Source organism: Sylvia atricapilla, chromosome 14 (genome assembly GCF_009819655.1).
Source record: "Sylvia atricapilla isolate bSylAtr1 chromosome 14, bSylAtr1.pri, whole genome shotgun sequence".
Lineage (NCBI taxonomy): Eukaryota > Metazoa > Chordata > Aves > Passeriformes > Sylviidae > Sylvia > Sylvia atricapilla.
The window spans coordinates 14,867,035-14,889,740 of record NC_089153.1 but is presented as its reverse complement, the minus strand read 5'-3'; the positions used below and the strand labels follow the sequence as shown (position 1 = coordinate 14,889,740).

The following is a 22,706-nucleotide window of genomic DNA, read 5'->3' as shown; positions in this document are numbered from 1 at the left end:
TCCAAAGCCAACCATGGCAACAAAATCCAGATTTCTTCCTGCTGCTTTTACTGTTTTTAACCCACTCTCCCATCAGTGATCCCTGATCCTTGTAGTCATTTGAACATCAGGCTTGTGCTTGCCTTAACCACAGCATCATGATCTTAAAAATCTTAACCATGTCTCAGCCAAGTAAATCCCAGCAGCATTTTCAGAAGATAACCAAATCAAACTGCAAGACTGGTCTTCAAACAGAAAATATGGCAAGGGAAATTATATTAGTCATAAAAAAAACATAACAACTTGTCAGCAACAGTGCTGTGTTACCATCACACTGAGATCACACTTGCATGTTCCACCTCAGCTTATGAAATATTTGAAAGGGGAGCGTGTCTCCTTCAGATCAGTGAATACTCTCAAATTCTGGGGCAAAACTCCTGTGTCACTGAAATAAAGTCTAGATTGGAGTTTTTAAACATTCCTTGTGTAAAGCAGAAGAAATCAGTATTGCTCGTTCACTGTAACCTGCTGTTTGTAGGCCAACTTTGAGCAAAAAAATATAGGCACATGTTTAAATACATTCCCTTGGTTTGTTTTTCTCTTTCTGCCAAGCACAAACTCCACAGGTGATTTAACTGCAATGCCTTGACTTCTTTCCACTGTTCAAAGGAATTCCAGTGCACCATACACCAGTCCTAGATTCCATGATCTCTGCTGCTGCAGCTTTTCCAGGAAAGGATCACGGTTCTAAGCTCAGGGATTCTCCCTGTGCTGTCTGCACAGGGGTCACGCAGCTCCTCGATCAGAAATCAGCTCTAGGAGACAAAACTGCAGATCTTCACTCTCCATACTTGCCTAAACCACCACTTTAATGTGTCAGGTTTCTGGTGTGCTCATTTCAAAGGCAGTTTGGGTTGGCACTAAAGCACACAGAGCCCTGGACAAGGACCTGGATGTTTTCCGACAGGTCACTGAGCCGGAGCCTTGCGTGCTTGTCCCAGCAGCTCATTTGTACCTGCTGTCCTGACAGCCTCACATGTGCTGTCAGGGCTCCTTTCCTGGCCAGCCTGGTGCTGCACCACTTCCCTAATCCACAGAGGCACTTACCAGGCTCTTTCTCAACTCCTGATGCAAACCTGGTGTCTTTGGAATCCAAACAAATGCTCCAAACCTCCCTCCCCAAATATTATCAATGGTTCCTCTGTTATGCAAGCTGAATACTGAAGGCAGCACAGGACACAAAGTATGAAAAAGGTATTTATTATTTACACAACTGCTATAGTTCCTTAAGAACAATATATACCATTTTTTTTTTATTTGAAAGGGTCAGTCTTCTTTCAAATCCATGAACTGCATAATGCACAAGTGTTGGAAATGCCAAACAGCAGTCACGTCACACTTCTATAGTGCAGGCATAAGCAGCGCAAGTAAATGATATTTTAAGAACAGTATGGCTGAATATTGTATTTAAACACAGTGTTTGCACTTTGACAAGATTTAGCTAGAAGAGAACAAGGGTTTTGTTCATGCTTTGTTAGGAATGTGACTTTCCCATCTGAGGTTTAAACCCTTTATCTGACATATGGGGATTTTTCAGGCAGACTGCTTTTCACTGACCAAGTAACAGTGGGTTTCTCTCCCTCAAACTTCAATCTTTTGTTTTCCAGTAAACACTGCTTTATAGTACAAGTTCACACACTGGGGTAAACCGGCCACAGAGGTGGTACTTTCCCATCTTACTGTCTTGCACAGAGAAACACTGACATACTAATACATACCAAACTTAGACAACTTGTAATTTATAGACTTAAATACTGGAATGGGAGAGGGAGACTGTTTCTAAATATGGAGGGAATAGAGGACTTATACACTTCACACACTGCCAAGGTTGGCTTTTTAATCAACTTTTTTGGTCTAAGGTTTTTTTTTTTTTTCCTAGTCTCAGAATGGTTTTGGTCTTTGATGGTTATGGTTGTACTTCAGCAGCAAAGGAGAGGAAAGTATTTTGAGAACTAACACCAGAACTGAATGCAAGAAAAAGCAACTGACTTGTTTCTCCCACTTTGAGCTTATTGCTGTGATCTTTTAAAAAACCCACAACCAACCAACTGGAAGACCAAGTTTAGCAGTCGTTCTGGCATTGGGTCCAGTGTCCAGCACTATTATACTCTAGCACAAAAGCAAGGAAAAGTCCAATGATCTTAGTGATGTTCCCTTCAATGCAGTGCCACACAGTTTTATTAGTGTTATTGTCCTTGCTTCTTTGAAAGATACCTGAAAGAAACAAAAGTAGAGTTTTTAGCAAGTAAGAGGTGGCCACAATTACACCTGGGATCTTAAGAGCAAAGTAAGACTCTGCTTTCTTTTCTCACCAACAATCCTCCTGCTGAAGACCAAAAATTAGAAATGCAGTCAATAACACTTATGATTTTTATTTGATTTCAACATCTTTCAATTCCATGATAGGTTATCTTGCGGGAATTCAAAGTCATGTTTTAGTTAGACTCTATCAGGCTTTTTAAACAAAAGGGAGGAAGGAAATGGAAACCTGTTACGTTCTAAGAGGATGGAAAATTACATCAACTGGACAAGTGGCTTTTATATCCTTTAAGATAAAAAGGCCCATTAGTAATGGCACTCCTTCAAATAAATTCAGGACTTTAATGAACTGATCCAGCATAACCTGAAAAGAACAGCCCTGCAGCAGCTTCTCTGGAGAATCTGAGTGACTCTGAACTGCTTCAATTCTGATCTCACAGCTCCCTTAGCACCAGAGCTGGAGAAATCTGCCTGTGTGATGTGACAGGGAAGGCTTTGCAAATACTCTAGGAGAAAGAATCCAACAAATTTCACTGACAGTGGGAAATATCCAGTGAATTTCACTGCTTTTAAGGTTTAACATTTCACTTTCTGCTCTAATCAGGAAAGAGAAATTGTACTAAGCCTGCAAGGCTCCCTTTTTTTAACACTGAAGGAGTAGTTTTCCAGAAGTTTTTCTTCACATGCACTGAAGCCTCTGGCTGCTGCGTAAAACCAAGAAGAATTTTGCTCAAGCCCTTCAGTTAATCATTTTCTAGCAAGAATTAGGATGCTAGCTGGTGCCCTGAGCACCTGGAAAACTCTTGTTCATAAGACAGTAACTTGGATGAATCCTGCAACACCACCCAGCCTGGATGGTGCCTGTGAACTACAGTAACACCACAAAGCTTTCAAGTAACTTCTAGTGAAGCTGCCTTAAAACAAGGGATTTGGGATCTGAACTCACAGTCTAACTTGGCAAAGAAAGAGGTTTCCAGGGACCATGTTCCTTCAAAATTCTTTTCCTTTCATAATTGCATAATTGACAGTGCTGAATATTGGAGGAGTAGGAAAACACAGATGCATTCTGTCAAAATCTTGTAATTTTAGGGAAGCTGCCACAACACTACAACCCTATTAAAATTTTCCCCCAACCAAAGGACCTTTATAAGTGTAAGTTCTAAAGTCCATCAGTTCTGTTGTTTCTGGTGTTTGTAAAGACAACCTCAAACAAAACAGGGGTCAGGGACAGAAGGAAGCAAGAATTTTGACTTTGTTCTTACCTTTCCCAATGTTTGTGATTCAGCTCCAAAAAGTCATCTAGTTTTGCTATTTCTTTGAGGTATTGGGTGAGCTTTAGAAGCTCCTTGTCTTTATCCCGATTTAAATGTGCTTTCATAAAAGGCCTTATCTATACAAAAGAAATAAACTGGGTATAACCATTTGCTCACAGAAAGAAAAGTGCTTTAGAATCTCTGTCATTTGCCACCTGACTAAAATATATTATTAGTAATATGACAAGTTATAACTTCTCACAGGTAAGAGGAAAAAAAAATTTTTTTCCAGTAGTGGTCAGATCCAATTTGTCCTGTTTATGCAAACTGGACTGAGGAGCTTTGACCTTTCATCAACCAGAAAAAAATTCTTTTCTCTTGTACTTCTTCAAGCCTCCCCCTCCCAGACAGACTGATAAAATGATCTGGAAGGGACTGCCACATTTTCTAATTGATTTCACAGAGATTTTTGCAGGAGGGGCTTTCAGCTCTGCATTCTGAGTTGTGTGGCATTGTCAGAACCAGAAGATTTTTGTTCAGCAAAAAGCCTTTGACTACAAGCAGAGCTTGTTGTGAAAAGAGATGTCAGAAGCAAAACTTATCTGACAATTGCTTTAAGCTTGGAATACATTACACCTGGGCCCTGTTTTAGAGACTCAGTGCTCTGGTCTGCAGCTGTTAACAGCATTTTGACAAACATCTTTCCAATCTGAGCTAGAGGGACCTCTCTGGATAATCCCCTCCCAGCAAGATCTTTGCTATTCCTGATTGTCCTTCCAGTTAAGATTATCTTGTTAGATTTCATCAACTAACTGCTCTCCACTTCACATCATGGATACTTTCAAAGAGATACCATCTTGGAATTTCTGCATTTGAAAACATAGTTTTCTTTTTTAGAGAGAGTTGTGCAAGTTCTTTTAGTACAACCGTGCTCTACCATCACATGTACGTAGAAATTTAAGTTGCACTCTTCTTATTCAGAACCAGCAGTAATAACAGAGCACACATTGGTTGACAGTTGTATAAAATGAAATATTTGCTGTTGTATAGTCAAAACGGCTCAAGGTACTAATTATTTCTCATATAGAATACTTGTGATTATCCTGTCACACGATCATGAAGTACAGCCACTTGTTATTTGACTTATTTTTGAATATGACCACTCTGGAGATTGAACATCACATTTTCAATGGTGCTTGTCAGCAGTGCCCAGCTTGATTACAGTTTGCAGGTATAACTTAAGCAGAAATACCAATTTCATTGATTCTGATAATCTCTTAAACACTCACTAGTGACACCAGGTTTATTTAATACTACTATTAAGGAGATACTAAGCCAGACAAATGGCACTGGAAATTAAAAGGTTTAACATGCATCTTTGCTAGTTAAGAATAGTCTTTCTTTATGCTACAGCAAAGAAGTAGGAGAAGGTACTACTTAAAGTATTGAGAAAAAGCAGCAGTAAGTGAAAATTCCAGTTTACATTACCTTGAGTCCATTCTGTGGGTTCATCAGGAAGTTTCGGCCAATATCATCAAACATAATAGTATTTTTTTTGCTGTAATATTCTGAAAACTTTCCCCAGATAACACCAAGAGGCTTCACCTGCAAACACAACACAATACAAGGTATCTGAGGTAAATCAGATCACATGCAGGATATGAAAATGCCATCTATAGAAATCTGAATAAACTAACTTAAATGAACACTTCTATTCTTTTGTTTTACCATTAGCAGGTTGGCTTTAACAAAGGAAGATGTGAAATAATATAACACAAATAGCCCCCACACTAAGGAAAACCCTTCTGTTGGTAGTAAGTTTTCTTGTAACAGTTACCTACAGTTTGATTTCAAAGCTGTGACATCTAAATGTACCACTCAAAACATTAGTAGAGACTTTCAGTAGGAAAAAAATCTGTGGTTCCAAGATTCTTGCAGTTTTCTTGCATGAAAACTCCCAAACTTTTTTTGTTGTTGTTGTTGAATACTTTAAAGGGGTGTGATAAAATGCCAGCTGAATGTAGAATAAGTTTAGTAGAAAAGTTGGTACTTACATCTATTAGTCCTCTCCGAGGAGTGTGCACTGTTATCATGGCAGCACTGTCCAGCATGAAAGTTATCTTGTAGTTTGCATTGGTACTCACCCCGAGCTCCTGCATCACAAGGATTTATGATTAAAGCTCCTAATTATGACAGTTTTACTGCTCAATAACTGGAACCACAATTATAGTACATTGCTTGTCACGGGGTGAGCTGTGGAGGTTTACCAGAGACACGCTAAAAATAGATACCCGGGGAAATTTAGATTTGTTACACAATGAGGATCATAAAAGTGCACCCAGGGATTTATTTTTAGTGTTTAATATCAGGAACTTAACAGCTGATGCCGGCAGAAAATCAAAGCAACTCTGCAGAGAAGGCAAAATACAGAGAGGTTTTGCTCGTGCCTTCGTGCACAGCCTCCCACAAGTTCTACACACCTCAACTTAACCCTACAGCAATTGTGTTCTGGCTGCTCTCTGTTCCTCACAGTGATTTGCACAAATCACAGCCCAATCCAAGATGGAATATCCAGGAACAGCTCACTGTGACTGTTCCCTCCTGCACATGTCCAAGATAACCAGTGCTTGTGTCAATTTGCACTTTTAAGACTTGGTAACTCCTGAAACACACTAAGTAAAACAATCTTTTTAGAAATAAAAAACTTTATCTAGATGAGGGAGCATCATTTCCATTTCAAATCCTTTCCAAAGCTGCAAAGTACCAGTAAAATCTGCTGACGTGGTACAACACAGATATTGCTGACAATTTCTGGTGTGTGAAACAGCAGTAATATGCAAACCTATGTAACAGGGAGAAACACCCAGTGCAGCAGCTCTCTTGGAACTATCTAGCCACACTTAACTGATTTGCTTTTATTTAAAAATGGAATCTTGCAAATTAAATGCTCTACATACCTGGGTCAGTATCTTGTTACACTGACAGAACCAGCTGTTCTAGAATGTTTGAATTTCAGACTGAGAGATTAAATTTGCTTGTCTGATATTCCCTTCTTTTTAATCCTCCTTTGTACGTTAAAACAGAAACTTTAATGCCAGCTATTGCTGGAATCACAGCTCCCTGAGAAAATGTGAGACTCTTGGAGGGAAGCACACCTGGTGCCATCAGAAACAGAAAGTGGCATCTAGTGGCAGGAATCTCAATGGATCAGGATCCAGGAGAGCTGGAAAAGCAACCTGGAAATGCAGAAAGGTGACCAGTGCAGGGGAAAGAGCCCAGTTTTGAACAGTGGTTTTCCACAAGATTGAGTCTTGGCACTACTGTGACAACACCATGTAAGCATGTGACACTGCCATGAGAATGCAATGTTGCAAGGCTCAACACTGATTTTACTTGCACTAACTCTGCTCTATAGCTCTGACTAAGGATTCTTATCTTTGAGAGGCATTTTTGCTTAGAAAAAAAAATGTAGCAACTGATTATGTTGAGGAAGAGAACACTGGAAAAATGTGCTTTGCTCTGTGAAAACCTGAAAAAGTAGTGCGTAATAAAAGCTTAAGTTTGGAAAGGTTTTTCCTGGAATGGAAATAACTTTTGATTTATAAATATAAAACCCCCCAACTCACGAACCAAAACCACAGCAATTCTCAGTAAGCTCATTAGATTTACAGCTAAGCTGGACTGTAAATATGTTTACCACAAAGTCAGCTGTTCAAAACTGGCTTCCTGCCTGATTCCAGTAGGGAAGAAACCAGAAAGTGAAAGAGCTCTTATGGGATGTTCAATAAGGCAAAGGAAGCCTTATTAAACAGAACCCCCAGCTTTACCAAGAGATAAAGATAAATATGAAGAGAGTTTCCTCTTGATAACCTACTCCAGCATGTCACATCTGTCTTTTCCTTTTAAAAAAAATCACATTTAAAGACTGGAGCTCTATAATTAGAGGTAAGATGAAAGCAACTGTGCAGGGCTGCGTGACGAATCCAAGTTTCAGCAAGTACTGACTTGTGTTTAGCTCTGCTAAATTTAGCCCCTACTGCTGATAGTTTGTGTGGAATTCTAAAATTGCATTTAATCTAGTTTTGTGATAAAGACAATTTCAAGTGACTATGGAAATTGAAACAACTCAGGTTATGATTCATACAACCTCTCCTGTTTCTAACATGCTCTACAACGCTGAGCACGAGCCCAGCTGCATGAAGAGTTACCCAGACCAGAAACAAATCACATGTTTTCAGACCAACTTACTTTCATTTTGGCTTCAATCCACTTCATATTAGTAGCAGCTGAAACAGGAGGGAGAAAACAGAAAGAATATTTTATCCAAGTAAGTCATTGGCAGGCAAAAAACAAAAACAAAAACAAAAAAAAAAAAAAAAAAAAAAAAAACAAACAAAAAAAAAAAAACAAAAACAAGAGCTTGTTCACTTAATATGTCAAATTTTTACACAAAATTGAATTTGAGAAAGATCAACCTTTGTTGCCGCTTTTAGGGCCACTAAAAGAAAGACTTGAAGAAAGTCTTCCTTCATGGAAGTCTGTTTTTGTTTGGAAAAGCTTACTTTTCAAATGAACAACTAGATGAAGCACTGCAAATATTTCAACCATTTTCTAGATCAGCTCTCACTGACCTACAGCCTGCAAGGCCATAAGAGTAGGATACACCTGGCTTGAAGAACCTCACTGCCTGTGTAGGATAAAAATCACATAAAGCTGTACGTAAAATCTGGAAAGGACAAAGTGTCAACATTGCCTATTGATCTAAGAATATGCAGAAACATTGTTCAAGACTATGAAAATGGAATTTTGTAACAGAGTTTTAATATGGTTTGAACCCTGCACTGGCTGAAGTCTGTTCTCCAGCTGTTGGACAGGAATTGAACCAGAATGCAAAGGATCAATCAGCCACCTCTGCAGACAGGAGAGTTTGGTTCATTTGGCAGTTCACTGTGTGTTGTCTGCATTGAGATTATTTGTAAAGTCACTATCAAACAGTGTTCTAATGTTGATTATACAGTTCTGTTATTTCAAGCGCTTCTTTGTACAAAGTAACACTCAGTAAAGTGATGCTGAGCTTTATCCTGTGACTAGACCCATTCTTGTGAGCAGTATGTGGTGCTTTTTCACATAAGAATTGGTATTTTTCCAAAATATCTCTAATAGTTGTGTGAATTACAGTAAAAGGTTTCTCTATTGTTTTAGATCTTGTGACTCACACTAAAAAGCAATATAAAAACCTCCCACCTGAAGTCTCTGCTCTGGATGACAATTTACAGTAAATTCTTAGGCACAGAGTATAATACTTACACCAAATTACAATATCATAGTCCTCATATGCAGAAGTCAGGAATTCATGAAGGTATGGCCTCATCAGTTCTACTCCAGTCTCAGCACATGACCTGTGGTCTAAAAAGAATATGAGAAATGAGCAATTCAGTATTAAAGTATTAGTTAATAAAGCCCAGTCTGATTTTCCTTCTCTATCCAGACGCTCAAAGTTTCATGAGGGGAGCCTGAAGAACTTTAAGATCATGAATGATTTGATATCAAACTCCCATTCCCATTTTAAAGGAGGAAAGGCAAAGCAAAGGGAATATTTATCTGTTGGTCTCACAGCTACTTGAGGGATTAGCAATAATTAAATCAAGATATCTCTGAGTATGAATATCTTTGAAGAGTTAGGGCAAATCATTAGTGCACTTAGCAAATTAGTAGCTGGCCAGATATGAAACAGATTCCTTCAAACCTAGTCCACTTAAGTGTGTGAACATACATCAAGCTCATTTCAGAAATGCAAACATTCCCTGTTCCAATTCCAAAACTGCTGCAAAATCTGCCAGCGGACGTCTCAATAAAAATTTTAAACTTAGAAATAGGTTGAATTTTGATGTCAGATTGGAAACAAATATCATCAAAAAGGAAAGCTAAGGAAAAGGTATAAAGGAAGGTGTAATTTTTACTGCCCAGAGTTATGCTGCCATGGCACACCTACAAACCAGAAAGTTTAGTCAGAAGGAAAATTCTGGCTTTCAAAAAAAGCCAGCTTGACAGAATTTTCAAGTAAAACGTGTTTTTGTGAATGTTTAGTAATGATCTGTAAACAACATCTGAAGCTGTTCTCCCACACCCCCCAAAAGCAGAGTCAATCAGGTACAGAATGGGATAATTATTTTACAGTATCTTGCCCTGCTACTGTGATGGTCAAGATACAAGTTGTCAAGGGAAAGACTATCAGGACAAAAACCTAAATAACTGCTTTTTTATGTCTTTTTGCAGCAATTAAATAGTTGCTGCACTAAAATCAACAACATGTAACATTTTAAAATGCTTTTTAAAATGTGAGCAGAGGACCACAAAATCATACAAAGCAGAAGTTACATTGTACAACACAGCAAAACAAAAATCAAGAAACGTGATCTGGCAAACAAATTGAGCTCTTAAACTAAAACCACAAATTGCATAAAAACTCACCAAACAGTGTATAATCAACATCTAGCACCAGCAGCTTTTTCCCTTCTCTAGGAGGATTCAGAATTTCCACTTTGTATTCTTTAACTCTACGGGAAATTTTTAGTAGATTTTCTTCCCTGATGTAACAGTGCAAAAAGTTACAGTTAATTAAAATGCACACTGTACAGTCAATAACAAACTGTTTTATTGCTTGAACTCCTAACCTATTTTCTACTTCCACAACTTCCTCTTCAATATCAAAGTCATTGACCACATCATCATTATCTGGAGGCGGCCCAAGGACATCTTCCTAGAGGAATGAAAATAAAAAAAGATAACGAGGATCAGTGAAAAAATAACAAGGGATATCAAGTTTCTGTTACTGCACATTACAGGGCAGGAATACTATTTAACCAAAATTGTTTCACTTTACTAGTGGAAAGAATTACTAAAGTATACTGATGATTATTCAGATTTAAAAAGTCAGTGAGTATCACAATAAGAGGTTTGTACTCCAAGTGCAGAACACCACAGGAGTTTCACAAATACATTGCTCTGAGAGTTCTGCAGCAAAGTTTACATAAAAAACTGCAAACAGAAATCTATTGTACTATAATTTTTTAAATGATGACTGGAATACTCAAAATTTAAAATCACAATTAGGAGACACAAAGCACTGTTTTCCTGTTTAAGCTGATAAACAAGAAAATTGTTTACCAAACTCTCTTCACGTGTGCCCATCATCATTATCTTAGTATTTGGTTTCAACTTGAGGGCTCCAAGCTTAACATCATCATCTGCAGGTTTGCCTGTAATACAGATTTTTTTTTTTAGTTGGGGTAGAGATCTTAGAAAAATGTCAATACATTCCATGCTTAATTGAAACAAACTCCCTGGAAAGTTCCAACTATGCCAAGCTGTGTAATCTCGTCTTCCATACACAGTGTCCTGGTTTTGCCTGGGATTCTTGGTAGCTGGTGCAGTGCTGTGTTTTGGATTTAGTACAAGAATAATGTTGGTGGCACACCAATGGCTTAGTTGGCGCCAAGCAGTGCTTACTCTAAATCAAGGACTTTTCAGTTTCCTGTGCTCTGACAGTGAGCAGGTGCACAAGGAGCTGGGGGAACTGGGCAAAGGGATATTCCACAGCACAGCACCCCATGCCCAGTGTATAAACAGGGGGGAATTGGCTGGGAGACACTGATTGCTGCTCAGGGACTGGATGGGCATCGGTGAGTGGGTGGCGAGCAACTGGATTGTGGCACTGGTTTGTCTGGGGTTTTATGTCTCTATCTCCTCTTTTCATTATTATTATTATTATTATTGGTATTATATCATATTTTGTTATCTTTCAGTCACTGAACTCTTTGTATCTCAGCCCATGAGGTTGACTTTTTCCCCCCCCAGTTCTCCTCCCCACCAGGACAGGACAGTGTCAACCACTAAAAAATGAGCAGGTAGATGTATGAATAATAAACAATATCCAGTGATGTATGAAGTGTCCGTATTCATGCTCATTCCAGAGCTATAACTGGGAAGTGGATGCCATGTCAGTGCACACATCCTGCCTAGGATTAGGGGATGTTTGTCCCTAAACACCTCAGGCACAGCCCCAACAAACAGTAAATAAGGACAGTTACCCTTCATTTTAAGCCCAAGTAGTTTTTGACGCTCTGGTAACACTCCAGTGAGGCCTTTCAGCGACTGTTTCAGGTCCAACACTGTGTCTTCTTCTGACAGCGAGGTTATCGTGTACTCCTGTCCACCCCATTTTATTATGAGAGAGAGAGACATCCTTGGAGCATATGGTTCAGTGTTACTGTCTGAAAAATCTGCTGCAGGAGGGAAACACAAAGATCATGTAAAGAAAAAAGAGGAGAACCCCTCTTTTCAGAAGACAAGCCCACAACATCTACTTAAAGCATTCTTGGCTCTTTATTACATTGGACATCAAAGAGCTGTTTGTTCCCCCTGAGCAGATGATAAACGTGTTGTGAAAGTGCTGAAACAAAGGGAGAAAGAACAGTGTGAAAACTGGGGCTCTGAGTTCCACTTTGATGTTTTCAGCAATGTCACATTCACATCTGCTGTGTGTTCTGTGCAGGTACAGCCTGTGCACTGCACACTCCAGCAGAGCACTGCAGCACCAGAAAAGCCATTGCAAAGCCAGAAATGTCCTCTGCAATACTTATGCAACCAAACCAGCCATGGGTGCTTTTACAGATGTAATAACAAGACAGTAAATATGAAATCCCTAGCATACATAAGCCCATAAAAGTAGTTCTGAGCCAAACAGCCCATTTTTGGCACTGGATTTCTCTAATCCCTTCCACTGTGCAATACCTGCAGTAATGCACACCCCAGGTCACATCTCACTGTAGCAATATCAAAGCAGGAATTTGAAAACAAAGCCAAAACATACTCCCACACAATGCAATTACTGCACTTTCATTGCAGTGCTGACAAAATAACCATAATTATACTACCTTTAATTTACACAGCATCATTTATACAAATCGTATTTAACAGTTTAGTCCGACATTAAACACAGTAGAAAAACAAGATTTTTAGCTTAATGCAAAAGGAAGAACATGTTTTTTCTCTGTTAGGGCTTAGAAATAGAATCAAGGAGATAGAAAGGTATGAAAAGGCTGCTACAGACAGTGAGGAGATGCACAGAAGGCCTCTGCACCACTGATGGTGAAACTGTCCTCAAATGATTGATATTCAAACAGAGAGCAGATCTGTGAAAAATTTAAGGTTATCAACCTTCAAGAAATGCGAGTCTGGCAATTCTAAAAAATCTCAGAAGCCAAAACTGATCCTCCTTCTCACTTTGTATTCTCAGAGGTTACCCACACTCAGGAATTTTTTTCTCTTTGACACAGTAAAGGCTATGGGGAACAAACCTGTGATTCCTCAGGAACAGCCACCAAGCTCAGGGCAGATGAGAATTAGTCTAGGTACAACCTCTTTGCTAAGGACACTACCAACCTCACCTCCACACTACTGCCTCTAAGAGCCCTGAAAACAAATTGAAGAGTAAAACTTGTATCACTGTAAAATAAATTTAATTTTTTTCCCAAATACTGTCAAATCAGACTGGGACCTGGTATGACATGGTGAAAAAGACTCATGAAAAAGGGGTCTTAAAAGCACCAAGAAATTCTGCTGAGGCTAAGGGTGCATGGTGTAGAACAGTTGATACACAGTGTCCTTATCATAAATTATTCCTGTTCATAATCGTTAGACTAAGTCAGAAAGAAGAGTTTATGGTCTGCTTCCTTACCTTACCATGCACCTCAAATCTTTCTGCAAGGACATGCACAGGACAAGAACTAAGAAAACTTCTGCAGTCTCTGTCCAGTGCTAAATTGCAAAGATCGTCCCTCCAAAGCTGAGCACTTGACCAACCCCTCAATCCTTACAGATCTAGAGCTCTGTCACGACAAATGCTACAGGAAACACGACACTTTTATTCCCTGCCAAAACACTCAGGGGTCCGAATCAAGAAAAATGGGAAAACTGTTTGGGAGCAGAAAAAGACACGGGGATTTCCAAGGGATCTACCATCGGGGCTGGGTGCTGGGCAGAACTGAAGCTAACACAGCTCCCTTTGGTTAATTTAATCTTCAAAGCCTTTACAAGACCTCTGTGCCACCAAGACCCAATGGGTTGGAAGGCCGCGAGTCAGAGAAAGCGTCCGAGTTCTGCTGTTGGAGTGCAGCACTACACCGCTTTCCCTGGACGATTCGGAAGACAGGCACCCATATCTTTAAGTTCCACTAAGCAACTAAACACAAACCCCGTCAAACACCGCGAGTGCCCGCTGAGCGCACGGGGCCGCACTTTCCGCAGCCCCGTAACAGGTGTGGGCCGGGCTTTGGGGTGGGCAGCTCGGTGTCAGCGGGGCTCTCCTGCCCCGCCGAGGCCGGCCCGGCAGCGGCGCGGCCGCACCGAGAACGCCCGCCCGGGGCTGCGGAGCCGCTCCCGCCCCGCGGGGACACCGGCCCGGCCGCGACACCCGCCCGCGCCCGGCCTCCCCCCGGCCCCCGCCGCACCCACCGGGCTGTGCGGGGCCGCCGATCCGCCCCCGCCCTGGCAGCGCGGAGCGGGCGCTCACCCCGGCCGCGGGACCGGCTCCGTCCCGGCTCCGCCGCGCAGGAAGCGGAACTGGCGCGCGGCGGAAGCGGGAGGTGCCCGGATGTGCGCGGGGCCGGGCCCGGGGAAAGCGGCGGCCCCGGGGGAACGGCGGCCCCGGGGGGGAAAGGCGGCCCCGGGGGAAAGCGGCGGCCCCGGGAGGGAGCGGCGGCCCCGGGGGGAAGCGGCGGCCCCGGGGGGGGAACGGCGGCCCCGGGGGGGAACGGCGGGCCCGGGGGAACGGCGGGCCCGGGGAAAGCGGCGGCCCCGGGGGAAAGCGGCGGCCCCGGGGGAAAGCGGCGGCCCCGGGGGAAAGCGGCGGCCCCGGGGGAACGGCGGGCCCGGGGGAACGGCGGCCCCGAGCGGCGCCCGGGCAGCGCGGAGCCGGGGCCGGGGATGCTGCGGGTCGTGCCCCGGCCGGGGGAACCGGAGCTCGGCGGGGCTCCGAAGCGGGAGGAAACGCCGCGGCACCGCGGAGCCCTCGCCCCCTCAGCGCCGGCCTGAGGCCGTGATGCTCCGAGGCCCCGGGAGGCCGGAGAGGCGATTTGCACGGGCAGCTGCTGCCATGAGTGTGTCTTTTCCACTGTCAGCTGATAAAGGAGGTTATTCTGTGCCCAGGGATGCCGCCTGAGACCCTCCTGCAGAGCTGCCTCCAGCTGTGGGGTCCCAGCACAGAAAGGACGTGGAGAGATGCAGAGGATGGTCAGAGGGATGGAGCAGCTCTGCTGGCAGGAAAGGCTGGGAGAATTGGGAGTGTTCAGCCTGGAGAAGGGAAGGTTTCAGGGACACCTAATTGCAGCCTTCCAGTACCTGAAGGGAGATGACAAGAAAGCTGAAGAGAGACTCTTTATGGTGGCCTGGAGTGACAGGACAAGGGGAATTGGTTTTCAACTGAGAGTGCGTTTAGATTTGGTATTAGGAAGAAATTCTTTTCCATGAGGGTGGTGAGGCCCTGGAACAGGTTTTCCAGAGGAGCTGTGTCCATCCCATTCCTGGAGGAGTCCAGGGCCAGGTTGGATGGAGCTCTGAGTAACCTGGTCCAGGGGAAGGTGTGTTCCCATATCTGGGGGTTTGGAAGGAAATTACTCTTAAGGTCCTTTCCAACCCAAACCATTCTGTGATTCTATGACTCAAAACTCTCTTTACTCCTAAAGCTGACTCTTTACAGGCATATTGTTGTGACACTTCTCGACTAATGTTGGGATTCTTGGGAACTGCCTTCAGCTGCAGTGTTTCTGTGCTTAGGCAAAAGATGCAGAAGGAAAAAAACAGACTTTCCCACAACATGGCCTTTTTCACTCAGCGGTTCTGGTTTCCAGAAGAAGTTTAAAGGGAAGAACATTTGTGGTAAAGTGTGGTTTCTTACGTGAAATCACGTGGAGGTGACAGAGACAGGTTCTGCTTGGTGTCAGTAGAGGTGATGTTAAATTTGAGGAAGGAAGTGAAGGTTTCAGTCCTCCATTACCTTATGTCTTGCAGTGTTGAGAGGTTAGATAATTTTTCCCCATTTAATTTGGTAATAAATAGGGAAGGAAACGAAAGAGCAGAGGTAAACAACTATACACTGAGTAGAAGTTTCTTCAGTGTCTGCTGGAACTTGAAAGAGCCCTTCCTGCTGTAAGGGAATCTCAGTGGAGAAGGGCAGTATAAGCAAAAACTGTGTAGAAGCCTGACCTCTTTCCTCAGAGGATATTAATTTAATGTATTTCCTGCCTAGATGTGTACTTTGAGTTTGTTCTGTATTTAAGTTTTAGTGTAAAAACACCACTTTGGTTTCTAGAAGAGTGGTACAAATGGGAGACCATTGTAATGACTGTTCTTGTCAAGTTTCTGACTGCACCTAAATCCACATAAAACCAGTCCCTCTGCTTGTATCCCAGTCACCAAGGGCTTGCTTTTTGCTTGAATGACACAGGGTTGTCCTCTGTAACAGAGGCAGCCTGTTACAATAGTGCTGGAAAGCTTCCAAAGCTGCAACTGGTAATTAAAGTCACACCCTGTCATGAAAATATGCACCCTCCAGACCTGCTTAAAATTCAGGCTACAAAAATGACATCCACTGTGATCACCTCTGTATTTGCAATTTTGTTAATTTTATTTTTCTTTTCTGGTTGACCTTTAGGAAGCTCTGTTGAAAAGGGGACAAAAGGGTTTTGGTTTTGTTTTTTGTTTGAGGAGTGATAAAAAAAGAAGTATAAGAATGAATATTTATTTTCTGGTCTGATGCTGGTGTTTTTGGTATCCTTGAAAGATGCTCTGATCCTGACAAGATTAATGTGGTGCAGATAAATACATCATTTGATTTAGCTGTGAAACACATGGTGGTGCTCAATCCTAATGTTACTAAATGCAAAGTGGCAAAGTAATTTGACTAAAACCATGTAATTAGAATTCCAAGCCCAAACAGCACAATCTTTATACCGAGGAAAGTGTTTCATGGTGGCACTCTCTGGGTTTGCACTGTGGTAAATTAGCAGGGCAAGGAGGAAGGAAGAGCAGGGGGGAAATTTAAAAGCAAATGCACGTTCCCTTTCACCTTGATGTGCACTGCTACATCCTGGGATGCTCCAGGGTGAAATAAAAGAAGTGGCTGCATGTCAGATTGATGCCTGCTGGCTCCCTTCCCGTGCCTCATGTTCACATCACGCATTTCTGATCCTTTTGTGCAATATGCTCCTGTGCATAAGTACTGAAGCCCAGGAGCTCGTCTCCTAAATTGCTGTTCATGCTGCATATGAGAGAGCAAAATTCCCTCTAGCAGCTCAAAGAGATGCTGGGTAAGAGTCCTTTGAAACCGTCATTTAAAGCTGAAAACTCTGTGGGAACCTCAAAAGGTTGCTTTGAGAATTAAGAGATCAGATCACATCTCTGTGACAGAAGGAGCTGGAAAGCAAAATGTGATGACATTGCAGGGCTGAGAGGTGCTAAATATTTGTTTATTCAGTGACTTTAATGGGGAAGAGTCAGTGCAGATGCTAATGTGCTGCAGACTATGAAGGGGCCAACAGCACAGATTGCAAGATCTTGAAAGTTTTTTTGTGGTGGTGGTGATTTATTATTTTTTCCCCTCCTAGATTTCTTTTTGGTTCAGAAAACTCACTTGAATATGCACCAGTCTTTCTACCCCACTTCTAAACTGAACTCATATTTGGAAAAAATCTAGAGCACAGCCCATACTCTCCACTAAGAGTAGAATAATCCTTAAAATACATTTTGGTACCAGTATATTTTACTCTTCATCTGCTTTATCCTTTTTGCTTTCCCCTAATGCCTCTTTTTATGATTTCCTATGATACTTTATTGTTTTTTTTTCCAATCCCCTTTCTCTGGTTTATGATTTGTTCCAAGCAGGTGGTAAAGGCAGCGATGTCTGAGAATGTCAGGATTCTGCAAGTTCAAAACCACCCAAATGTTTGCAGCCTGATGTGTGCAGCCTCCTGCCCTGCTCATCACCAGTGACTGCAGCAGAGCAGCCAGTGGGGTGTGCTGGACACTGTGGAACTGCAATCCCTGCACCTCCAGCAGGTGTTTATAAATAGGGAAAGAGTTTCGCTTTACCTTTTGACATGTTAAGAAGTTAGCTGGAAAGTTTTGTGGATTTCTCTTGGCAATTGGCTCAGAGCCAGTGCAGAAGTGTAGATTGGACCCTGGAAATGTTACTCAAAAACTGTTGTTTTACTCATTGGGCCAAGGGCCAAAAGCCCACCTAAGCAATTAGGTACTAAAGAGAGAGAACAAAGGGACTCCACAATTTTTGCTTTTCACATTTCAAGGTGCTGTAGCAGCAAGGAGTTTGTCTCTGTGCTGTGCTCGGCTTTGTTGTTTTGTACTTTGTATTATTTTTCCATCTTGATTCAAACCCTTTTGATTTTTCAAGGCACCTGCAATCAGCCTCTCGCTGATTATTATAGCCACGTTCTGCCAGGCTGGACCCTCAGAGTGTGGGTTAAACCCACAGGACACTGCCATCCCTGTGCCCCAGAAATGCAGCATTTCAGTGCTCCCTGTGATTCTGAGTCACGGTGACTCCGGGCACAACTCCCAGAGTTCAGTAAAGGCTTCAGGAGCTGCCAGCTTGGTTGGAGGCTCGGAAATGTCTCCAGTTTGAAGTGAAGCACATTTTCAGGTCATCACTAATACAGTCTCTGTCTCAGCTGCTTTATCAGTAAAGGGAAGGTTAGAATATTATTTATGTAGTTTCCTTACAGGAGTTTTTTCAGGATTATTTAGTGAATGTTGGCACTGCGAGATGCTGTAAATACCAGAGGCTTGTTCCCATGTACATATGATTTTCCACCTCCTGAATGCAACTGTTATTCTTCTGCCACTATTCAGCCCAATGATTTTTATTTTATTTACTTCGATTCTTTGTATTCTAGATTATGCCCCACTGGCAAGGGATCTTGGGAAAGAACTGTGATGCTTTTGTTCACCGAACAAAACTTGATTCATCCCTTTCCTTACATCACCACACAGCTCTCCAGCTTCCCAACACAGAGATTGCTCTGGCTTTCCTTTAGGTATGTTGAAAATCACAGCAGCTGTTGATGTGTTTGGAGTCAGCACTGTCCAGCATTATGAGAGGGGTAAAAGATATATCTAATCAAAGGAGAGATTTAATTATCAGTCACACTGCAGGAATGGTTTCCTGAAAAGAGCAAAAACAAAGAGGAAATTGAGAATCCAGCTCTAGAAAGAGCTCTGAAAAGCAGCAGGAATGACAGGAAAAATTAGGAGATGATGAGAAGCAAAGTGTGGTGAGAAATTTAGGAAATAGGGTCACAGTGAAAACCAGGAATTTTTGAGATGGGATTATAGAGATAAATCAGAGACAGATGCACTGACTCTGTTGCCATTGCCCAGTAATGCTCCCAATTTCTGTTTCTGGGTATGGGTTTCTGCAGGAATTAAAGTTTAATTAAAGTTTATTTGTTCCTTTGTTCGGTGAATGGGATAAAATTGCAAGAAGGGAACACAAAGGCTTCAGGGGCTGGCTGCCACCAGTATTATACATGAGGCACCAAATTAGGTTTCACAGGCAATCTTAATTTTTGCATTAGTTAACTTTTTGTCCAATAACCTACTCATTAAGACATTCCTTTGCTTTTGCATATGTATGTATGAATATTTTTTTAAACAATGGTTTATAAAAAGCTTCAAATAAAACTGCCTATGTTATTGTCCACCTTATGCATGCAGCATCCTTCCACGTCAGCATATTTTGCTGCTCTTTGAGAATTCTTATGAGGGATTTTCTTTGTAAGCAGTTTGGGGTGCTGGCATGTGTCCATCTGCATGGACAAATCAAGCTTCCACATTATCTGAACTCTGAGAAAGTCTTTTCAAAGTTTTAATGAGATGTCACCATAGCGGTGTCCTTCAGTCCTCAGTTGCTGATCACTGAAATTCTGGAATCCAAAGGCCTTTGTTGATAATGAGAGATGAATAATCACTGAGTTCAGAATTCTCAGCCACGCAGTGTCAGATGCAGGAGAGGCTTTCAAAATTCTGGAGAAATGAAGCAGAAAGTTGAGGTGCTTTTAAAAAGCCATGCCTGACAAGACAGTAGTAATGCCACATACCTGATCTGCTCATTAGAAAACCTTTGCTTTTGTGAAGTAACACATTTTCAGAATTAAATGCTGAGAGAGGACAGAATGAAATAAATGTGGGGTTCAGTTCCTATTGTTTGCTTGCAAACTGAAGCGAGAACTTTATAATAATTACTTCTAAAGTAACAGGTATTTCCACTCCAACTCTTATAAATGCCTGTTGTTCTCTCCAGCTGTGAATTTGTGTTTGTCTCTCTCTGCTGCTTGCTGTCTTCTCTTCCATATCTCCCCGACTTAGAGACCACCCCAACCTCAGTCAGCACTGAACCAAACCCACGAAGAATAGACAAGAAGTGACTCATGACTTTTTTTTCCATGTATGGCATGAGTAGACCAGCAGCCCCTAGAAATGAAATTAAATTCTTATGCCTTATATGATAGCTGGTTTATATTCCCTGTGATAAGAAGTGGGGTACTGGTGAGCAACAGGATGGAGTAGTGAGTGGGCTGAGCCAGAAGAATGGGGTGGCTGGAGACTGGTGAAGCTCTTTTCCCATGTTCTCTGCAGAAATCCAGGGTTTGGAGCAGGGTTTACCCCAGGTACAAGAAAAGGATTAGGTGATAGTGGCAGGATTAATAAACATACATAAAACAAGAGCTGCAAACACTTGTGATGCAGGGACCTGTTAAGTGACAAAAGGAGGAAAGCAACTGCTGAGAGGAGACACTGAGCAGGTCAGAGAAGCCCTGGGCAGAAGAGAGTCAGTGAACCTCCTAAGCCTGACCAGAGCACGGAGTGCTTATGAGTAATAATCACATGTGGGTGTCCTTTGTTTGGCTGGGTCTGCAGGTCTGTTCTTTCTAAATTGAATTTAGGAACCCTTGCATAAACAAATAGATTTAAAGTAAACACTTTAACCAAAATCTGTTGGTTTTATTTAAATGGTATTAAAATCTGAAGCCTGTAAAAAATGGTGCTGAGCTGTTCCACGGTACTGCAAAGGTTCAGGAGACTCCTGTCAGTTTTGCCCTTTGATTTCCTGCCTGCTGCATTCTGGAGTGACTGGAGTTGAGAAGACTGGCCCAGAGTGAACACCAAATGCATCATCTGAGGATGGGCATGTTCAAACTACCCTTTTCTCCTGGTGTGTTGAAAACCTTCAGGTACTCAGACAAAGTAATTCTGCAAAGCATAATGCGGACATAGACCCAAAACCTCTTTATTTTAATGTCTCTGCTTCACAGAGTTAAAGACACTGCGTTGAGGTATTGTTAATACCTACGTCTGTGAATGCTCCAGTTCTCATTAGAGATGGAAGGAAAAAAGTAATTATTAAGTTGGCCAGCCCAACCCTTGTGAACTACAGGATTTTCCAGTTCAGTGTATTCTCTCATTCCTCACCACAGCAAAGTTTTTTCATCTTCCAGACAACGTGGCTTTGTATTTTTTTTCCTAATGCCAAGGTAAAAAACATCATTCCTTTCGTGTCATATTTTTTTCCATAGCATTTAAGAATGTGTTTTAGGGCTTGGCCGTGCAACCCTGACAGGATGAGTAAATGTTGGTGAGACTTTCCATGCAAGGTCTGTGAGCTGCAAAGTATGAAACTATACTGGGCTGGGCAGGGCTGTGAAGGAGCAGCCCCTGGGTCAGGGCTCCAGCTGAAAAATGACATTGCAATAGTACAGAAAATCTGGTGCTTTTCTGGTTGAACTCACAACGAAGGTGACTGGAGGCTCTGCAGTAAAACACTGGAAAAAAACCAGAGTCACCCTTAGTATTTGAAAGTAATACAGCACTTTGTGTTCTACAAGGCCAGTAAGGAGTATTATTAAAATAGCAGGGCTGCCTTTTAAACATCTGCTCAGACACTACCTCAAATTTTGCTGACCGACTTTTCTGAGTCATCTTCCAGACTCTCAGCTGCCCTGGCGAGTCCGCACGTCCCGAGAGGACCCAAACCCCTGCGGCTCCCATCGGAATTTAACCCCTAACCTCTGCCTTTTCAGGGGTGTGGGCGGGCGAAAGGGTCTCGGGGTTAGGGTCAGCACCCGTTCCCGGCGGGGAGCGCTGTGCAGCCCAAATCCCGGCTCTTTCCAGCCAAAACGCCGCTGGGCTCCCGCCGCCCCCGCCCCGAACCTGCGCGGGGAGGGCGGAGGCGCCGCTCCGCGGGCGGGGCTCGCGCATGCGCGGGAAGGGCCGGCGCGCGCGCGCAGGCAGCGGGGCCATGGCCGCCCGTCCGCGGGGCCGCGGGGTGTCGGCGGCGCCCTGAGGCGGCGCGGCGCGGCCATGGTGCCTCGTGGAGCCGCTCTGCCGCCGGGCACCGAACCGCCGCCGCCGCCGCCGTCGGTGTGAGAAGCGCGGAGCCACCGCCGCGCCAACCGGGGAGCGGGAGCGAGAGAGGAGGAGGAGGAGGAGGAGGCGGCGGCGGCGACCCCGCGGGTTCAGGTGATTCCCGCGCGCGCCGCCTCAGGCACGCGACCCCGCGGCGCCCCCCCACCCCCGCCGCTCCCGCGCCCCTCCGCGCCCCCGCTACTCCCGCGCGTGTCCGCGCCGGTGCCGGGGCTCCCCGGCCTTCCCTGCGCTCAGCCCCTCCATCCCCGCTCCGCCCTCCGCCCCCCTTCCCCTCCCCGCTCCCCTCCTCCGCCGGGAGCCGCCGGGGTTACTGGAGTTCAGCGGGGCCGGGCAGGATGCGCGGCGCTGCCCGCGGCGGTGAGCGCGGCACTTGCGCCGGGCCGGGGATAAGTGTGTCCTGCCGGGGAGCGGGGGAACGGGGGGTCGCGCCTCGCACGCCCGGCTCCTGCCCGTGCTGGCGCCGGGGATGAGTTGCGGGCTGCTGCGTCCCTGACACAGCGGCTGGCGCGGCCGGGGGCTGCGGTGCTGCCTGACCTGCCCGCGGCCGGTGGAGTCGGGCTCTGCCCTCCGCTGCCCGCAGCCGGCGGAGCATCCCCCGGCCCGGTGCCCACACGGCTGAGACACGGAGCGGAGCCGGCACCTCTCCTGGAGACGGGC

General features: G+C 43.8%; 2 protein-coding genes and 1 long non-coding RNA gene across 6 annotated transcripts in view; 1 reads left to right on the top strand and 2 right to left on the bottom strand.

Moving 5' to 3' along the window:
- Window positions 1-1,223: 1,223 nt before the first annotated feature.
- Window positions 1,224-14,169, bottom strand: UBLCP1 (ubiquitin like domain containing CTD phosphatase 1). 4 transcript variants are annotated; one of them, XM_066329265.1, is made up of 11 exons: window positions 14,125-14,169; window positions 11,642-11,836; window positions 10,719-10,810; window positions 10,226-10,311; window positions 10,023-10,138; window positions 8,859-8,957; window positions 7,800-7,837; window positions 5,606-5,704; window positions 5,040-5,156; window positions 3,561-3,688; window positions 1,224-2,253 (listed from the first exon to the last, which is right to left on the bottom strand). In XM_066329265.1, exons 2-11 carry the CDS (start codon window positions 11,793-11,795, stop codon window positions 2,226-2,228), a joined length of 957 nt encoding a protein of 318 aa, XP_066185362.1. In that variant the 5' UTR covers window positions 11,796-11,836; window positions 14,125-14,169; the 3' UTR covers window positions 1,224-2,225. The 4 variants fall into 4 exon arrangements, with proteins under 4 accessions (XP_066185362.1, XP_066185360.1, XP_066185361.1 ...); XM_066329263.1 differs by having other exon boundaries at window positions 14,067-14,168; XM_066329264.1 differs by having other exon boundaries at window positions 11,642-11,833; window positions 14,067-14,168.
- A 6,443-nt stretch (window positions 14,170-20,612) lies between these two features.
- Window positions 20,613-21,828, bottom strand: LOC136367540 (uncharacterized). Its single transcript, XR_010744699.1, has 2 exons — window positions 21,570-21,828; window positions 20,613-21,445 (listed from the first exon to the last, which is right to left on the bottom strand). It is a non-coding gene; the product is annotated as an uncharacterized lncRNA (long non-coding RNA).
- Window positions 21,829-21,897: 69 nt separating this feature from the next.
- Window positions 21,898-22,706, top strand: part of RNF145 (ring finger protein 145) — a 46,994-nt gene continuing 46,185 nt past the window's right edge. Inside the window, exon 1 of the mRNA XM_066329267.1 lies at window positions 21,898-22,142. The gene's annotated coding sequence lies outside the window, so the exon portion shown is untranslated. The remainder of the gene's footprint in view (window positions 22,143-22,706) is intronic.